Source organism: Brachyhypopomus gauderio, chromosome 13 (genome assembly GCF_052324685.1).
Source record: "Brachyhypopomus gauderio isolate BG-103 chromosome 13, BGAUD_0.2, whole genome shotgun sequence".
NCBI classification, from domain to species: domain Eukaryota; kingdom Metazoa; phylum Chordata; class Actinopteri; order Gymnotiformes; family Hypopomidae; genus Brachyhypopomus; species Brachyhypopomus gauderio.
This window is the reverse complement of record NC_135223.1, coordinates 23,318,340-23,335,868: the sequence shown is the minus strand read 5'-3', so window position 1 is coordinate 23,335,868 and position 17,529 is coordinate 23,318,340. Positions and strand designations below refer to the sequence as shown.

The window sequence follows — 17,529 nt, the reverse complement described above, 5'->3', positions numbered from 1 at the left end:
ATATTCAGACAGTTTAAAATACGTAAATTTTAAACACATAAATAAATGTATTTAAAAGTGAAATATGCATTTACTATATAAACCTGCTTTAATATTACAATGCATAAAATCCTCAGTTCTTCCCATATTTGTTAATTTCAAGATACACGTACTGTGTGTTTGGCTAAGCTTACCCATAAAGGTCATAGACTACCATCATGTTTTACAAGTAATTACATTTTTTAGTTGTAATTGTATATTGTTGGTAGTGTTGCTTAATTTTACTTAAAATGTTTACTATTATAATTTATTTATTTATTATTATTAGGTGGGTTCCTATACATCCATCACTGTACAAGATTCTATTCCTTGACAGAGGAAAGTTTGGAAGATCAATTCTAACTCTTGTTTTGTCATTGGAAGACTGCAGGTTTGCATAAATGCTAGACAGAACACAGCAAAATAAACCACTGTGTTTCAAAGGCACTGGGAACGTTTGCACACATGCATGTGTTACAACCGAGAAAACACAGAATGACCTTATCTCACAGCTTCAGCAAGCGTAGTCAGAATATCTGCTATGCTTCACTGGCTGCAGATTGCATGGAAATATATCCGAGAAGGATCTGCGGATAGGGAGGTGTCTAGACAGCGAGAGATTCTATGAGCATTACACATCAGCCTTGTTTATGTATGTCTGTGTGTTTCATCCCTTCCAGGTACAACGCAACACACTGAATCCTTACCTGTTCCATCTCTTGCTGATACTACTATTCATGTCCCTTACTACTACACGTCCCTCAGTACTACATGTCCCTCAGGACTACATGCATCATGTCATGAGACCAAGATGACACCTAACAATTGGTCAACAGTTCATTGCCATTGTGAGGCTTCAAACAGGATGTTCTTAGACGGAAGCAACCACTGAGCTTAGGGTGGCACAGAGTGTCGTCTGCAGGTAGCAACAGAGATACAGAGAGACCGAGACTGGATACAGAGAGACAGTTTTATTGTGCACAGTGCCCTGTGGAACCAGATGATGAATGCCCCACAACTCCAGGTACTTTTAAAGAGAGAGGCACCCAAGTGTCATGTCAGACCATTTGAAACCGTTTTACATCAGAGTGGTCTGCGTGCTAGACGACCTGCAAGGGTACCTGACCACACCACCAGGTACAGGTGTCGTCGTCTTGCATTGGCCAGGGAGATTTAACACTGGACGATGGACCAGTGGGACTCGGTGCTGATGAAAGTCGATCCATGCTGAGCGGAAACGATGGACGCCAACGATGTTGGAGATGTCAAGCAAGGAGAGTGCTATACATCAGTCATTGCTGTCACCAGATGAGCTTTGGGTGGTGTTAATGTTGGCAGGTGTGTCTAGTCAATACAGAACTGCTCTAGACTTTGTGACAAGCACATACCACCCAATTTCATCTTCATGGACCACAATTCTCCAGCTCATCGATGTAGCATCATTAGGGAACGGCTGCTAGCTTTTTGTTGGGGTATACCAACCACTGTTGCTGGCTTTTGTTTCAATGAATTGAGATGAGGAAATCATTGCTTCTAATTAAATGCCCTACTTTCATGATATAATATCACTGTGATGTGAATTTTTTACATTTTTCATAAGTTTCACCCAAAAGCCAAGTATCCGTAACTTTGAAAGTACATCTCATCCATCATCTAGTGTCTGTGTTTGCCATTATCATCAGGAAATCACCAGTTGTAAGGAAGGTAATTCCAAAGCTTAAGGCCACAATAATGAAAGGTAGCCTTGTGAATGTGCAGATGTGGGGTGTGGCCAAAGGATACCTAATAATCAAATCACAATCAGGCAAAACCATGAAGTCTTTTGAAGGTCAAAAGGAGTATCTTAAAGTAGTGGTGTAGCTGTCTAAGAACAGGTGAAATATGCTCTGTCATGCTCATGCATTTCAAAATTCTCACTGCAATCTAAATATTACGCTTTTTGGTAAGAGGGCCAGGTGCAGTAGTCTAGATGGGTTGTCACAAAAGCATGTATAGGTTTATCTCTGTTTGCACATCCTATCTCAGGATATCTCACCTGTTAAGACACCGTCATGGAACTTGGATAAATTTCTTGTGACAGAATGCATTTTTGACAGCATTAGTTATACGGTTTTTAAAGCTACGTCCAATGACAAATGTAATATGATGGTTCTTAAATCTAAGCGCTCCAGTGAAAGATTTCTATGTTTTATATTTGTTTAACTACAGAAAATCGTGAATGTGTCAAATAGTGCTGGTCTCAAGAGCAAACCTTGAAGGGTCACAATATAAAGTTTGAATGATGAACTAAGTGTAAGAATATTCACCTCCACTCAGGAGGACGGACGACAAATTAGAACACATCCAGAGTTCTGTAGCCACTGAAGATGGATCATATGCTCAACCATATTTGAATAGTGCAACGATCTAAAATGAACAGTATAGATAGGTTACCTAAATCTTTATTAACTCTAAGACCATTAATAACATTCTATGTTATCATTGAACAGAAAAAATTGGAGATTACTGTGTAACTCAAAAGAAAGCAAAATTATGAAATATTTCAAATTGGTCTATATTTTTTTTAAATAGAAAAATAGAGATTGCAGGTGAGACTTGATGTTTTAATAGTGTGTGGATAATTTCCTTGAAGTGATTGATTAATGATGCTCACAATAGCTATTAAATACTTGTTTAGCTAGTAGTGTTGAAGTGAAACTAGCCAAGTAAATCCTTTATAAATAATTGACAATTGACACAGAGCTTCTTGCCACACAGTACACTGGGAGGTCTATGGTCATCATTTGCAATGCGGTCCCTAATTGAAAGCATTTTACTACTAAAACGTCAGCAGACTCATCATATTTTTCAATTAGGAGATCTGATGGGGCATGAGGTGCATGGTTAATCAGCCTGTCAATAATTGAAATTAGCATTTTAATGTTTGTCTTTATGACCGTCAATGAGGCTTGGAAAGTAGGCTGGACTTGGTAATTTCAGTTAATGTTCAAAAAGTGTTCTGCAGGTTTAACATGGTCCCATTTTAACCTGTTTTCCTGACTTTGTATTTATTTATTTAATTTTAAAATGGTTGGGATTTTGGTATGGGATTTTAAGATGCATCAACAGACTTAATTTTGAATGGAGCGACAGTATTAATGCAGTAATTAACTTTCAAGGAAACAACGGTGTCACATGAACACTTGAGAAAAGTATAGAAAGTCTACTTGTGAACGTAAATTAAATTAAACAGAACGTAAAGACAATCAGTACTAATACAAGTGACACCTTTAAAAAAACATAGTAGTACTCTGAAATTCTGAAAATCTTTAAATGTGTTTATATGTATGAGATGCAAAATGCTGTGTATGCTCAAAATTAAAAAAATTAAATTAATTAATTTTGGTAAGAGGTCCATGAGGTTTATAAAGGTGAATGTGAAGGTTCCCAGTAACTAGTAAGTGATCGACACTATAGCTCACTGTTTGCCCTTGAGTTTCACGTCAAGAAATTCAAATTTAGAGAATTGTCCAAAATAAACAGACAGGCAACCCCCTACCCTTCTAATTAATTGAAGGTATACTGAATGAGCTGTCAAAGGGAATGAGTGAGGGTGCTGTTATTGTTATTATATTGAAACTGAAATCTAGTTCATAAGTTTCAATGAACTGTCAAACTGTAGACAATGCACTGGTTAATGCACTAACATTGTCTATGGTTAATGTTTTTATAAAGTACAGGAGCTTTTAGTGCCATATATCCATGTTTATATTTGTTTTTGAATATCTGCTGGGTTTAAGGGTATATGACGCACTGCCATTCAGATCTGTGATATCACTCTTATAACTGCTGGGTTCAAGGGTATATGACCCACTGTCATTCAGCATACACTCTTATAACTGCAGTGCAGGAGTTTAACATTGTGTTTTGTTTCTGAGAGTGTTTAGATTCAGTATGATCAAAGATTACAGGCTCAGTGGACATTACCATTAGATGTGAAATGTCATGAAGCCAAATTAATGTAAGTAATCGGGCCCCAATAGAATTAGAATGAAAACTGACTTGACACTTAAGTAAGGAAGCACCATCAGTGTCTGAATGTACTTCACTGTACTGCCAACCACTAACCAGCTTACATCCAGAGGTATAAATTAATATGGCTGGACTTGGAAACTAGATTTTCAGGGGTCAACTCACTTATCTACAAATGTGTGATACAAGCTTTGAAATAAGCACTAACAGAATACCAGTAGTTGCTGTAAGTTTATTTATATAAGAGCTATTGCTGACTGAAAGAACATCTAGGTAGCTTGCTAACTTTTGCATGACCTGATGCAAAAGTATAAGACAACCATTGATGCTGCTTAAATAATTTATTTTTCTGTACTAGTGTTAGGCATACAGAAAGCACATGAAATAAACATGTAACATTCACTAAGCAGTTGAAAATGTGCAGTCAGTGTCTAGGCAAGCTGAGTAAGCCTTATTCTTAATCTGGAGTTTCTGCCCGGGCCAAATATAACAACGGCATGTGGAGATGAACCCTGGCAGTGCGGCGGGTGTGCAGTGCACTGCTGCACAGCTCTGACACTGTGTCCTTGTTAATGAAAATACGCAGAGGGCATAACATTCCAGATTTGAAAGAAAGAAAAAAAAAAACACATTCGGTGTGATCCAAAGTACGAGGAGAACAGACTGTAATGCCCTAGTCTTTTGGTCGTAATAGTGATTACAATTCTTAGGCACAGAGAATAATACCACAGTGGCACCGTGGCACCCTTGAATGCAGTCAAATGGAATTGCAAGGTGTCTAGAGATTCCCGGCTCGACTCGTATATTATGACTCATCCAACTGGAAGTGGGGGGGGGGGGGGGGGGGGGGATACATTTTATTGGTTATTTTATTGACTTTACTTGTATCCTGCCTTTACTGTCAGGGTGGAGTGGAGTGGCAATTTTTTTTATTTAGGGGTTGGGGGTACATGAAAAATACTGTAAGGTCTAAAACTATACAGATCATATGAAACGTATGAAGTGGTACCGCACGCCACTGTGAAACTGTCCATAACTCCCTGTTGACCTTTGGGTGGATTTGATCAACCTTTATATTAGAGGGTTGTGAAAAGATAAGGATGTGCAAACACAAACAGCAGCTAGCTATGCAGATTGATTTGTTCCTTGCACCTCACTGAGAAATCCCTAAAGCTTGTGGATAAGAATGAGACACTCTTTTTATTCCCCTTGTCTCTTCTGTTCACACTCTCCCAACCAGCTTTCCTCTCTCCTCGCTTCGCCTCAAGGAGTGCTGACACTTCCCACAATGCACCAGTTCGGCTCATTTATTAATTTCCTCCTTGAGATTGACACAGAACTGCAGCTGGCCAGAACAGAACATGGATGCGGGACAACCCGGGACGCAGACCCACATCTCTCTGCCTGTCAAGATTTGCATAATCGCACTAATGTCCCAAACGGCCAGGCTGATTCCTGTGGGGCACGCTGTCCATCATCATCACCAGACGTCTGTCAGTCACACACGTGCAGTCGCAGGGCACACGCGTGCGGGCGCATATGCGCATGCACGCAGACACACAAACACACAGGCTCTGGGGCGGCGTACCTGACGCAGGGTGCGTGCCACCAGACTCTCCAGGACGGGCCCTCTGTCCTCATGCAGCAGGTGCACCTCGTCCAGGATGAGCAGGCGTACCAGCTGGGACAAGGCCACGTCTCCCACACTCTTCCTGGTCACCACGTCCCACTTCTCCGGAGTGGTCACCAGCATCTGCAGGACACAAGCACGTCAAACCAGGTAGACCACGTTTGACCAAGTGCTCTGGAGAACGCTTTAGGAAACATATTATAAATCACGCATACAAATTGGATGTGTACGGAGCACATACGAGAAAAAAAAAAACACATTAGGCCTATTGAGTACCCTTTCAACTCACACCTTTTCATTTCAGATTTGCCTTCCTAAGAATAACAAGGAATAACTTTGGTGAAGACCAAATGTTCTTCTTCCCATAAGTTTCTGTAGCAGCACTGCAGCCAGAGATGGGCTCAGGATGAGTGAAACACAAACCACTCCGTGCCATTTCAAATGAAATCTCCACCACTGTTCTACAGTAAATGAATCAGAATGCAGTTTTATCTCAAACCTTTGAATATACCTCTACCATGGCGTCACACTAATATCATGCATCTTAGGGAGACATATGCATTTAATACCCATCTAGTGCAGTTATTGCCATGCAATTAAACAGCATTTTAAACAGAAACACACAACAATGTATAATTAATAGCCCAAGAGCTGTTTGCCAACATGTCTGAGAGTGTGGAAATTCCTATTAAACACTTTCAGTAAAAGCAGTTCATTAAATCCTTTCTAGTTTGCATTTAAATCAATCTGCCTGGCCATTAGAGACTGGTGCCAGAACAGAAACCGCACCTCCACTGTTAATTAGACTGCTGCTAATCTAAATGGAAGCCCTGGCAAACAGGTAGCAGGGCCAAAGTGCTCACTTTAATTACAGTACAAAGCAAAAGAGAGGGGGGGGGGGGGGGTAAGGGAAAAAAAATTTAAGAGACCCTACAGGACTTCACAGAGGCTAGTGCTGTTTTTACCCCTTGTGATAACAAAGACACCCTCACAAGCTGGTATCACAGTGGTTCGCTCCAACATGGTGTGTGAAAGGTGCACTAGAACACGCAGCATCTGGCTCTGCAGGCGCTCGCCCAACAGGAACCCTGGAGAGGCAGAAGGCGTGTCGGGGTAAGCAGGTTGGGGGCGGGGCGAGGGGCGGGTCAAGGGGCGGTACAGGGTAGCTGAGTGATGTAGAGGGCGGGGGGTGGGGTGGCCACTAGAGGCACTGATGTGTGCAGGCATGTAAAAAGGCCACTGGTGGCCAAGGCTCCCTCCCCAGCACCAAGACTTATCTCTTAATTAAGGCTGTGGAGACGCCGTGGCACGCAGACGCCTGCCACACCGTTATTACACACACACACACACACACACACACACACACACACACACACACACACACACACACACACACACACACCCAGACGCCTGCCACGCCGTTATTGCGCGCACACACACACACACACACACACAGACGCCTGCCACGCCGTTATTACACACACACACACACACACACACACACACACACACAAACACGTGTGCACGCACACAGACATACACATACAAACAGAAACAAATGTGCGCACACACACACACACACACAGAAGCACACAGACAAACATGCAAACTGAAAAACACGTGCACGCGCACACACACACACACACACACACACACACACACACACACACACACACACACACACACACACACAGCTGTCAAACACTTGCCTGGCCTGCCCACTGTTTCCATGGTAACTACAATCAGTCTTTAGAGTGGGCAGAGAGAGAGAGAGCTAGGAGTTGTTTCACTGGTAGTGATGCGCTGATGGTTTGTAAAAACAACGTATGACCAAAGAACAATCTATTTAAACTATGGATTATGTGTCATGATGACGGCTCCGACGTAGAGAGAGTGCAGTACAGGGGAGATGAGGACAGAAGAGAGACAAACTCCCCTAATTCACACTCTGACCTGCATGTTGGTATACTGGTATTACACTGCTATGTTGGTATACTGGTATTACACTGCTATGTTGGTATACTGGTATTACACTGCTATGTTGGTATACTGGTATTACACTGCTATGTTGGTATACTGGTATTACACTGCTATGTTGGTATACTGGTATTACACTGCTATGTTGGTATACTGGTATTACAGTGCTATGTTGGTATACTGGTATTACAGTGCTATGTTGGTATACTGGTATTACAGTGCTATGTTGGTATACTGGTATTACAGTGCTATGTTGGTATACTGGTATTACAGTGCTATGTTGGTATACTGGTATTACAGTGCTATGTTGGTATACTGGTATTACAGTGCTATGTTGGTATACTGGTATTACAGTGCTATGTTGGTATACTGGTATTACACTGTGTTGGTATACTGGTATTACACTGTGTTGGTATACTGGTATTACACTACACTATGTTGGTATACTGGTATTACACTACACTATGTTGGTATACTGGTATTACACTACACTATGTTGGTATACTGGTATTACACTACACTATGTTGGTATACTGGTATTACACTACACTATGTTGGTATTATATCTAGTTGTTTTTGCCTGAGAGTATCCATGACGGCTGTATGTCAGAAAAGCTGCACGGTAATCCTTGTTTGTTCACAAATAGCTCCGTGCTAAGAGCAGGCAAGAGCCCAGGACCTCCACTCCAGGAGGAGTCCAGGACCTCCACTCCAGGAGGAGTCCAGGACCTCCACTCCAGGAGGAGCCCAGGACCTCCACTCCAGGAGGAGCCCAGGACCTCCACTCCAGGAGGAGCCCAGGACCTCCACTCCAGGAGGAGTCCAGGACCTCCACTCCAGGAGGAGCCCAGGACCTCCACTCCAGGAGGAGCCCAGGACCTCCACTCCAGGAGGAGTCCAGGACCTCCACTCCAGGAGGAGCCCAGGACCTCCACTCCAGGAGGAGTCCAGGACCTCCACTCCAGGAGGAGCCCAGGAACTCTCACTCGTCAAGCTGTCAAGATTAGTATAAAGATTGAACATTACAGATGTCAAGGGTTGAGTGTCCACCTCCATCTCCCTCAGTCATTCTAAAGTCACACACTTTCACACTCTTCACCTTGACATAATTATCGTAGCCTGATTAGGTACAAAAATACACTCTTTTGTTAGCAGCAAGCTTATGATCGACAGCATTCTACTTGCTCGCAGAGCATGCGTGAAATGCCGAACTTCTCCCTGGTTAACACGAAAGAAAAGAAAGCAGGAAAGAATGAACGTGTTTTTTTCAGACGACTCGTGCACAGTTCAGCTCTGAAGCCCAGCAGCAGGCTCAAGTTCAGAGACCCCAGCGTGGCTGAGGGCATCCCGAGATCGGCTCGGCCAGCAATTACAGCCGCCTCACGCCAAGAAAGCACCCGACTACAGAGAGCTGCCGTGTGTGGGCGGGGCTGCCGTCCGAGCATGTGCGGGCGGGGCTACCGTCCGAGGGTGTGTGGGCGGGGCCACTTGCCACTGTAGGCAAGCGGCTCACAGGAACGGGGGGGGGGGGGGAATAGCGTGCACGAGCACGTGTGCATGCCCTGGCTGCAGGTGTGCAGCGCCCGCTCATACCCCCCCCCCCCCCCCCCCTCGCTTTTGTGCCACATCAAATTTGACATGAAAACCATGTCCAATCGGCTCCACTGGAAAGGGCTGACGTAAAAGCCCCCCGAGCATTGCATCTGGCCTCTTTAAAAACAGCGAGGCATTGTTTACTGGCGCAGGTCGGGGGGAGGGGGGAGCAGGGCTCAGGAGGAGAGCAGCAGCTAAAGGAAACAGAAGGTTACTGTTGGCGCCCTCTCTGGGAGCCTCATTACAGAAGTAGCGTGTGAAACACAGGGAAGGAGCCTCGCTCGGCGGGGTCTGACCATTCACACCGCCGCCTTGCTACTTTCTAGACAACAAAATAAACAGCAAAAGAAAGATGGGTTTCCTTTCGGCTTTCATCATAGTTTTGCTAGTTCGGGAGGCCCCACCCCCAGCCGCCTCACACATCTGAAAGTACAGAACTCGTGTGAAGTTACTTCTCCACTTCCCCAGAGATTAAGAGGAATTTGGCCCATTTTCTGAGATTCATGTCTCTCTGCATTTTAATGCTTAAACAAGCTCAGATATCTCACAGATGAGATCTTCCATCAGATCTGGGAGATAATCTACATCTTATGGACGTTTAAATATTGCAGGATTGACATTGTCTTCAGCCTCACTCTCAATCAACCATTATGCTGTTCAAAAAGCTTCACATTTCTGTTGCTTCAATCATAAACCCCAAATCTGAAGTCTTTTCAGACTCTAAATTTCTAACTATTTAATCACGTCTGAAAATAACACTAAAAAAAAAAAACAGACTGCTTTCTATACGCATACATACGTGGGTAAAATCTTACTAATACCATCAGAATCTGGGCTTTTACATAAGCAAAGGAAGGGAAGAGAGAAGACTATCTGCATCTTCTTTTCAACCAGGCTCATGTGTTTGTTGTTTCCTGGGCCCAAGGCCGGCGTCTCCTCCACAGGGACCGTGTCTGCACACCTTCAGCTCTTCATCAGTAAGGACACAATTTACACCTCTATTTTTTTTATGTTGCTTATTTTTTCAGAACTAAATACTCACAACCCTCTAACAGCACAAAATCAATCATCAATAGTCATGATATTTGTATAGCCATGTTTACACTGTAACAGGCATTTTACAGTACAGCAGTTTCTATGGCAACAACTACATGAGAAAGAGGCGATATGCTGAAATCCAAGAGGTATAGACTGACAGGCTCATGTGGAGGGAGAGAGAGAGAGAAAGAGAGAGACAGAGAACACAAGAGACAGAGAGAGTGAGAGAGTGAGAGCATGAGAGAGAGAGAGAGAGAGAGAGAGAGAAAACACAAGAGACAGAGAGTGAGGGAGAGAGTGAGAGAGGGCAGATAAAAAAGAAGAGTGAAAGTAAAAGGAAGGACACAAGAGAGAAAGAGGAGTGAAGCTGTAAGCTGCTGTGTGTCCTCGGTAAGGCAGAGGGAGATGGTCTGATGATCTCCACTGATCAATATCTAACGACCACCTTCAGGGGCTCAATAAGGCCCGACTCACGCCTGATGCTTCCGATGCCCTTCTGTGTAATTAACCAAAGCAACACCAGATGCCATCTGACAAAGGGCCAAAGACACAGTTTAAACCAGTACACACACACACACACACACACACACACACACACACACACACACACACACACACACACACACACACACACACACACACACACACACACTTTGCCAGTACACCCCAAACCCCACTGATTACAGTTTTATATACAAGTTACATACAACTGCAAGCACTGTGATGAACAACGAAATTCTATAATCCTTAACAATGTTCCAATTGTTACCAAATGCCTTTACTGAGAGTATCTTAGCCCACCACACACGCACAGCATGTGTGACCTTTCTCTTTGGAAAAAGTGCAATTAGCACTTCTACCACTCGTCTTAAAGATAAAGGCACATGTATAGTGTTGCGTGTTTTGAAACACTGAATGGGGAGGAGTGCACCACCTCTCTACCCGGCCCGTACAGACTGAGGGAGTGCACCACCTCTCTACCCGGCCCGTACAGACTGAGGGAGTGCACCACCTCTCTACCCGGCCCGTACAGACTGAGGGAGTGCACCACCTCTCTACCCGGCCCGTACGGACTGAGGGAGTGCACCACCTCTCTACACGGCCCGTACGGACTGAGGGAGTGCACCACCTCTCTACCCGGCCCGTACGGACTGAGGGAGTGCACCACCTCTCTACCCGGCCCGTACGGACTGAGGGAGTGCACCACCTCTCTACCCGGCCCGTACGGACTGAGGGAGTGCACCACCTCTCTACCCGGCCCGTACGGACATCAGTGATGTCTGTTGTCGTCACTGACGGCTCATCCATCCTTCCTAACTCCTACACACATGCATGTCCTTTTAAACTGCACACACACACTTGACTTGGCTTCACCAACAGATCTAGGGTGGGGGGGTGGGGGGGTTTCACTGATGAGCCTACACATCCAGCCTTTCTCTGCAAACAATAATTCCTTATGCACTATAAACTACCTGTGGAGCCCCGAAGCTCCTCCCCCTGGGTTTGGGAAATGCCGGGTTAGATAATGACATGCTGTGTATGGGCTCCACAACAACCATCACTGGGCTGTGTGTCAGGACCTGGTGCCCCCACCTGCTTCTCTGGGGCTCCAGCACTCTCTCTCTCCAGCACAGAGTTGCTCTGTATTCTCTCTGCTAGTCACTGCAGAGGATCCCGTCTCATTCTTTACACAGCATCTCGCCCCAGTCCTGTCACACTCAGCTATGCAGGACTGGGGCTTAGATAAGGGGCTGATTAAGACTGTTCCCTGTCACATAGCACGCATCAGTTCAAGCATGCCAGCCTGTGGGAGGGAGGGAGGGAGGGAGTGGGTGTGTGTGTGTGTGAGTGGGTGGGTGAGTGGGTGGGTGTGTGAGTGACTGGGTGGGTGAGTGAGTGAGTGGGTGGGTGTGTGAGTGAGTGGGTGGGTGAGTGAGTGAGTGGGTGGGTGTGTGAGTGAGTGGGTGGGTGTGTGAGTGAGTGGGTGGGTGAGTGAGTGGGTGGGTGGGTGTGTGAGTGACTGGGTGGGTGAGTGAGTGAGTGGGTGGGTGTGTGAGTGAGTGAGTGGGTGGGTGTGTGAGTGAGTGGGTGGGTGAGTGAGTGAGTGGGTGGGTGAGTGAGTGAGTGAGTGGGTGGGTGGGTGGGTGAGTGAGTGGGTGGGTGTGTGAGTGACTGGGTGGGTGAGTGAGTGAGTGGGTGGGTGTGTGAGTTGAGTGTGTGGGTTGAGTGTGTGAGTGTGTGAGTGGGTGTGTGAGTTGAGTGTGTGTGTGAGTTGGGTGTGTGAGTTGAGTGTGTGGGTGTGTGTGTGTGAGTTGAGTGTGTGAGTGGGTGTGTGAGTTGAGTGTGTGTGTGAGTTGGGTGTGTGAGTGGGTGTGTGAGTTGAGTGTGTGAGTTGAGTGTGTGAGTTGAGTGTGTGGGTTGAGTGTGTGAGTGTGTGAGTGGGTGTGTGAGTTGAGTGTGTGTGTGAGTTGGGTGTGTGAGTTGAGTGTGTGGGTGTGTGTGTGTGTGAGTTGAGTGTGTGAGTGTGTGAGTGGGTGTGTGAGTTGAGTGTGTGTGTGAGTTGAGTGTGTGAGTTGAGTGTGTGGGTGTGTGTGTGTGAGTTGAGTGTGTGAGTGTGTGAGTGGGTGTGTGAGTTGAGTGTGTGTGTCTTTTGTTTTTCCTTCAGTTTCATTTGTCTTTTTGTGTGGTGCACTAGAAGTTACAGAGCCAACAGAAAAACAGCCTGAATATCTTTCTGAAGCTTATTTTACATATTTTGTCTTTCAACATTCAAGTGATGAGAAAAAAAGGAAACAGCTCTGTGAATTAATTAAAAAAGAAAATCTAGCCAAACATGGTTAGGAAAATGCTGTAATTTAGCTATAATTACAGCCACCAGTCCACATGAATGTGTCTCTACCAGCTTTGCACACCTAGACTGAGGAATATTTGCCCATTCTTCCTTGCAGAATTGTCTTCAGTTGTCTTCATTGAGTCACATTTTCTGGATACCAGCAGAGCACCTGCCGTCTTCCAAGTCCATCCAGATTGTTCCATCAGATTCAGGCCTCTGATTGGCCACTGAAGGACATTCACCTATCCTTAAGCCACTAAATGGTTTTTATGGTCATTGGCTGCTGGAAGGTGAGCCTCCCACCCATTTTCAGCTGTCTAGCAGAAGGCCACAAGAATTTTCTCCAAGAATTTAGATGTACTTGGCAGCATCCATTTTCTCTTCAATCCTAAGAAACTGCACAGTTTCAGCTGAAGAGACACACCTCCATAACAATGCTGTTGCTACCATGCGTCACGGTAGTGCAGGGCGATATGAACTCCAATCCATATCACGATTAATTGAACATTTTACCTCGATTACGGTTAATGAACGATTTATGGTGGGTTTTTTTTTTTTTGCCCTTACAGTTCACTGACTAGTGTTGAACTATTGCAGCTGGGAATTTATTTTCTAATGAAAGAGGTCATATTGTGATGTACAAAAAAGTTGCTTCTGTGTTGCTGACTAGATGGGGCGGAGTCACACGCAGTAGAATATTTCAAGTACATGAACATTGGGCAAAGTATTAACATATATTTGTAAGTATTAAGTATATATTAAGTATACATGTTATATGATATAATTAAAAGCCAAATAACTTGTCATGGGTAAAATTATGTCGGTTAGAAGTTCTGAATGTGGGTGTGTTTACAGTCATGTGCACCGATCTTCCATTCTCAGCCCTACAGGACTTTACAGACCAGACGCTCCTTTAAAGTTGCCCCTGCCTCTTGGTAACTCTCCTGACCAATATGTCTCAGTCATCCAGTTTGGTGGGACAGATGGATCTTGGCAGGGTGCTGATGGTGCCACACACCTGCTGATGGTGCCACAGACCTGGCGGGGTGCTGATGGTGCCACACACCTGCTGATGGTGCCATACACCTAGCAGGGTGCTGATGGTACCACACACCTGCTGATGTTGCCACACACCTGGTAGGGTGCTGATGGTGCCACACACCTGCTGATGTTGCCACACACCTGCTGATGGTGCCACACACCTGGTAGGGTGCTGATGGTGCCACACACCTGCTGATGGTGCCACACACCTGCTGATGGTGCCACACACCTGGTAGGGTGCTGATGGTGCCACACACCTGCTGATGGTGCCACACACCTGCTGATGGTGCCACACACCTGCTGATGGTGCCATACACCTGGTAGGGTGCTGATGGTGCCACACACCTGGTAGGGTGCTGATGTTGCCACACACCTGGTAGGGTGCTGATGGTGCCACACACCTGGTGATGGTGCCACACACCTGGTAGGGTGCTGATGGTGCCACACACCTGGCAGGGTGCTGATGTTGCCACACACCTGGTAGGGTGCTGATGGTGCCACACACCTGGTGATGGTGCCACACACCTGGTAGGGTGCTGATGTTGCCACACACCTGGTAGGGTGCTGATGGTGCCACACACCTGGTGATGGTGCCACACACCTGGTAGGGTGCTGATGGTGCCACACACCTGGCAGGGTGCTGATGTTGCCACACACCTGGTAGGGTGCTGATGGTGCCACACACCTGCTGATGGTGCCACACACCTGGCAGGGTGCTGATGTTGCCACACACCTGGTAGGGTGCTGATGGTGCCACACACCTGCTGATGGTGCCACACACCTGGTAGGGTGCTGATGGTGCCACACACCTGCTGATGTTACCACACACCTGGTAGGGTGTGGATGGAGCTCTTCTGGAAGCAGCTTTCCACCCATGGTGAAATTGTGGAAATGCACTACAATCCTCAAAGAGCAGCTGGTTTTATTCTGAAGCAATCAAAACCACTACAATAGACATCAAGTGTGGGACAGTTAGCTGGTGATTGATCTAGAAGAAGATCAGTTAGACCTGAGCACGTTTAGAATGATTAATCTAAGGGGCTGGTTAATCATCCAACTTTGATGATATTGTTATACTGTGTTATACTGTGTAGACAAAGTTGGACCAAGTCAGACTTAATTTATTTTCATTTTTGAGGTATATTACACAACCACAGGATTTTGATAGGGTAAGATCAATTTCAATGGTTTTCAATTTCAGTTATTTTTTCTACTCAACAACTCTTCGGACAGTTTATCTTATTGTATCTGAGTTTATTTCACGTTAGTGACACCAGGTAATAGCTGATATGAAACTCCAACTGGTCTAACGCAGCTGGAAACATTTCTAATATAAATGAAATAATTTGGTCATTAACACATACTTGCAAATTTCCCTGATCCCTGAAAAATTTGGATTATGCAGTTTTTCTGACACATTTGATAAGTTGGATCCCATCACTGTAATTCAGGACTTAATACTTTTTCAGAATGCTCAGTCTGCACTGATTCACAGGGCCAGTCTGACTACAGGCACTAAACCTGCTAGAGACCTTTGCTATATTCACATTGAACATACAGACCAAGCAGAGAAATGCAGTCATGCGAGAATGCAAGCATTCGCTCATAAAAACCATTAGCAGATCTGACCAAGCAAGAGCTTGCTCAGGACTTTACGGATTAGGTTCTCAGCAGCATTGATCTGAAGACTAGCATTACCTAAAGGCAATGTATCCAATTGTTCACTTCAAACTGAAAGCCTATCTACTGTTCTCTAGGCTACAGGGACCAGGAATGCTTTCAGGATAAAAGCCAAAAGACAGAAGCAAAGTAGAGGGGACAGCAGGGGACCTTCTTCAGTCAGGCTGGAGGAGCCCATGTCTGTAAGGCAGGGCCACTTTCATATAGAATATTTAGCAAAACCTGACGCCTATGAGCAAAGAGCAGGCAAATTGAGCGACAGATTACATCTGCCGTGAAGAAAAGGGTAAGCATCCATCCAGGCATTCACCCATGACTCAAAGTTGGTTCTTATCCAGAAAAAAAAGAAATTGTGGCAAAAAAGTCTGTCTACCCGAAATTAATGGCTTTATCAAATATCTGGATATAAGAGGTGTAATTAGAATCACTTTCTCCCAGCCATACAGTTCTATTCACGTAGACGTTAAAAGGCCAGAAATGATCTGATGTACTTATTTTGAACTGTAGCATTTATTTTTAAGAGGTAAAATAAAACAAATTTTACCTTATTCCTTTTAAAACTGTGCTCATGTGTGCTTTCATTGAATAAAATGCATCAACAGAATCAAACCATGTACTATGAACATATGTATTATCTATGTAACATTATGTTATTGGATAAAGTTATTATTGAAGCATATGTGCATACATGCATTCCTTTATGTTACATTGTGCTTTATTATATGGGAAATCCTAAAGCACACTGTTAGTTTTATCAGTGCATTACGTGCCCCAGACAAATGAAAAATGTGAAAACTTAGTGAATTAAATCATATAGATCAATACGACAGTCATATAGATCAATACTACAGTCATAGAGATCAATACCACAGTCATATAAATCAATACCACAGTCATATAGATCAATACCACAGTCTTATAGATCAATTCCTCCCAATTTGTAGTTACAAAAGAATTACATCTAGGGTTAGGGTTAGTCGTGTGGTGATTATTCTCCTAGCTTTATGAGGCTAATCTACTTTTTTAAGCAAGACGTAATGTGACAGAATATCTCTTCGGTAACTCCATTTATCAGTTTACTCCTCTATTTTTCTGAGTCAGAAAGACAAGACACAGAAAGAGACAAATAAAAACAGAGATGTAAAGAAAAAGATAGAAAGAGAGAGAATACAATTTTCAAGAGACAATGAACAGCAGAGCTAATATTTGGCTGAGGCCCAAGCTCAGCGTGCATACAGACTGAGTGATTTTTCTGGGTCTGTGTTTAAGAGGCCTGGTTATCGGGCCCTTGATCATGAGAGTGTGTGAACCCAGACTGATCTCTTTACCGGCCTAGCGCTTCTGTCTTCTCTTATCTGAGGAGCTGTGGTGTGATGAAAGCAAGCACAGCCTCAGCTCATTACAGCCAAACCCAGTCTGACAGCAGGCGTCCGTCAGCACACGCGAATCCCCACTGCAGCTCACACACACCTACATCCATCCAAACGCTCATCTCGGCACCTCCCTCACTCACACACACTAGGGGTGGGGAATTGTTTGTTTATTCTGAGGTCAATACCAATTTTCTAAATCGATTACGATTCCTAAACAATGCAGAAGCCAGACCTTGAATGAAGAAAAAAATATACTAAGCCACAAGTATTCACCAGATGGACAATCTTTGATCGGTTTAACATAACTGAAGTGGAGGGGGTGTGTGTGTGTGTGT

The 17,529-nt window shown here is 44.6% G+C and overlaps 1 protein-coding gene across 4 annotated transcripts in view; it reads right to left on the bottom strand.

Annotated features, from left to right (window-relative positions):
- ascc3 (activating signal cointegrator 1 complex subunit 3) overlaps positions 1-17,529 on the bottom strand; it is a 114,725-nt gene that overhangs the window by 62,950 nt on the left and 34,246 nt on the right. For all 4 annotated transcript variants that reach the window (XM_076971833.1, XM_076971835.1, XM_076971834.1 and 1 more), the window contains exon 11: positions 5,618-5,782. In XM_076971833.1, the coding sequence (XP_076827948.1) occupies positions 5,618-5,782 (165 nt within the window). The remainder of the gene's footprint in view (positions 1-5,617; positions 5,783-17,529) is intronic.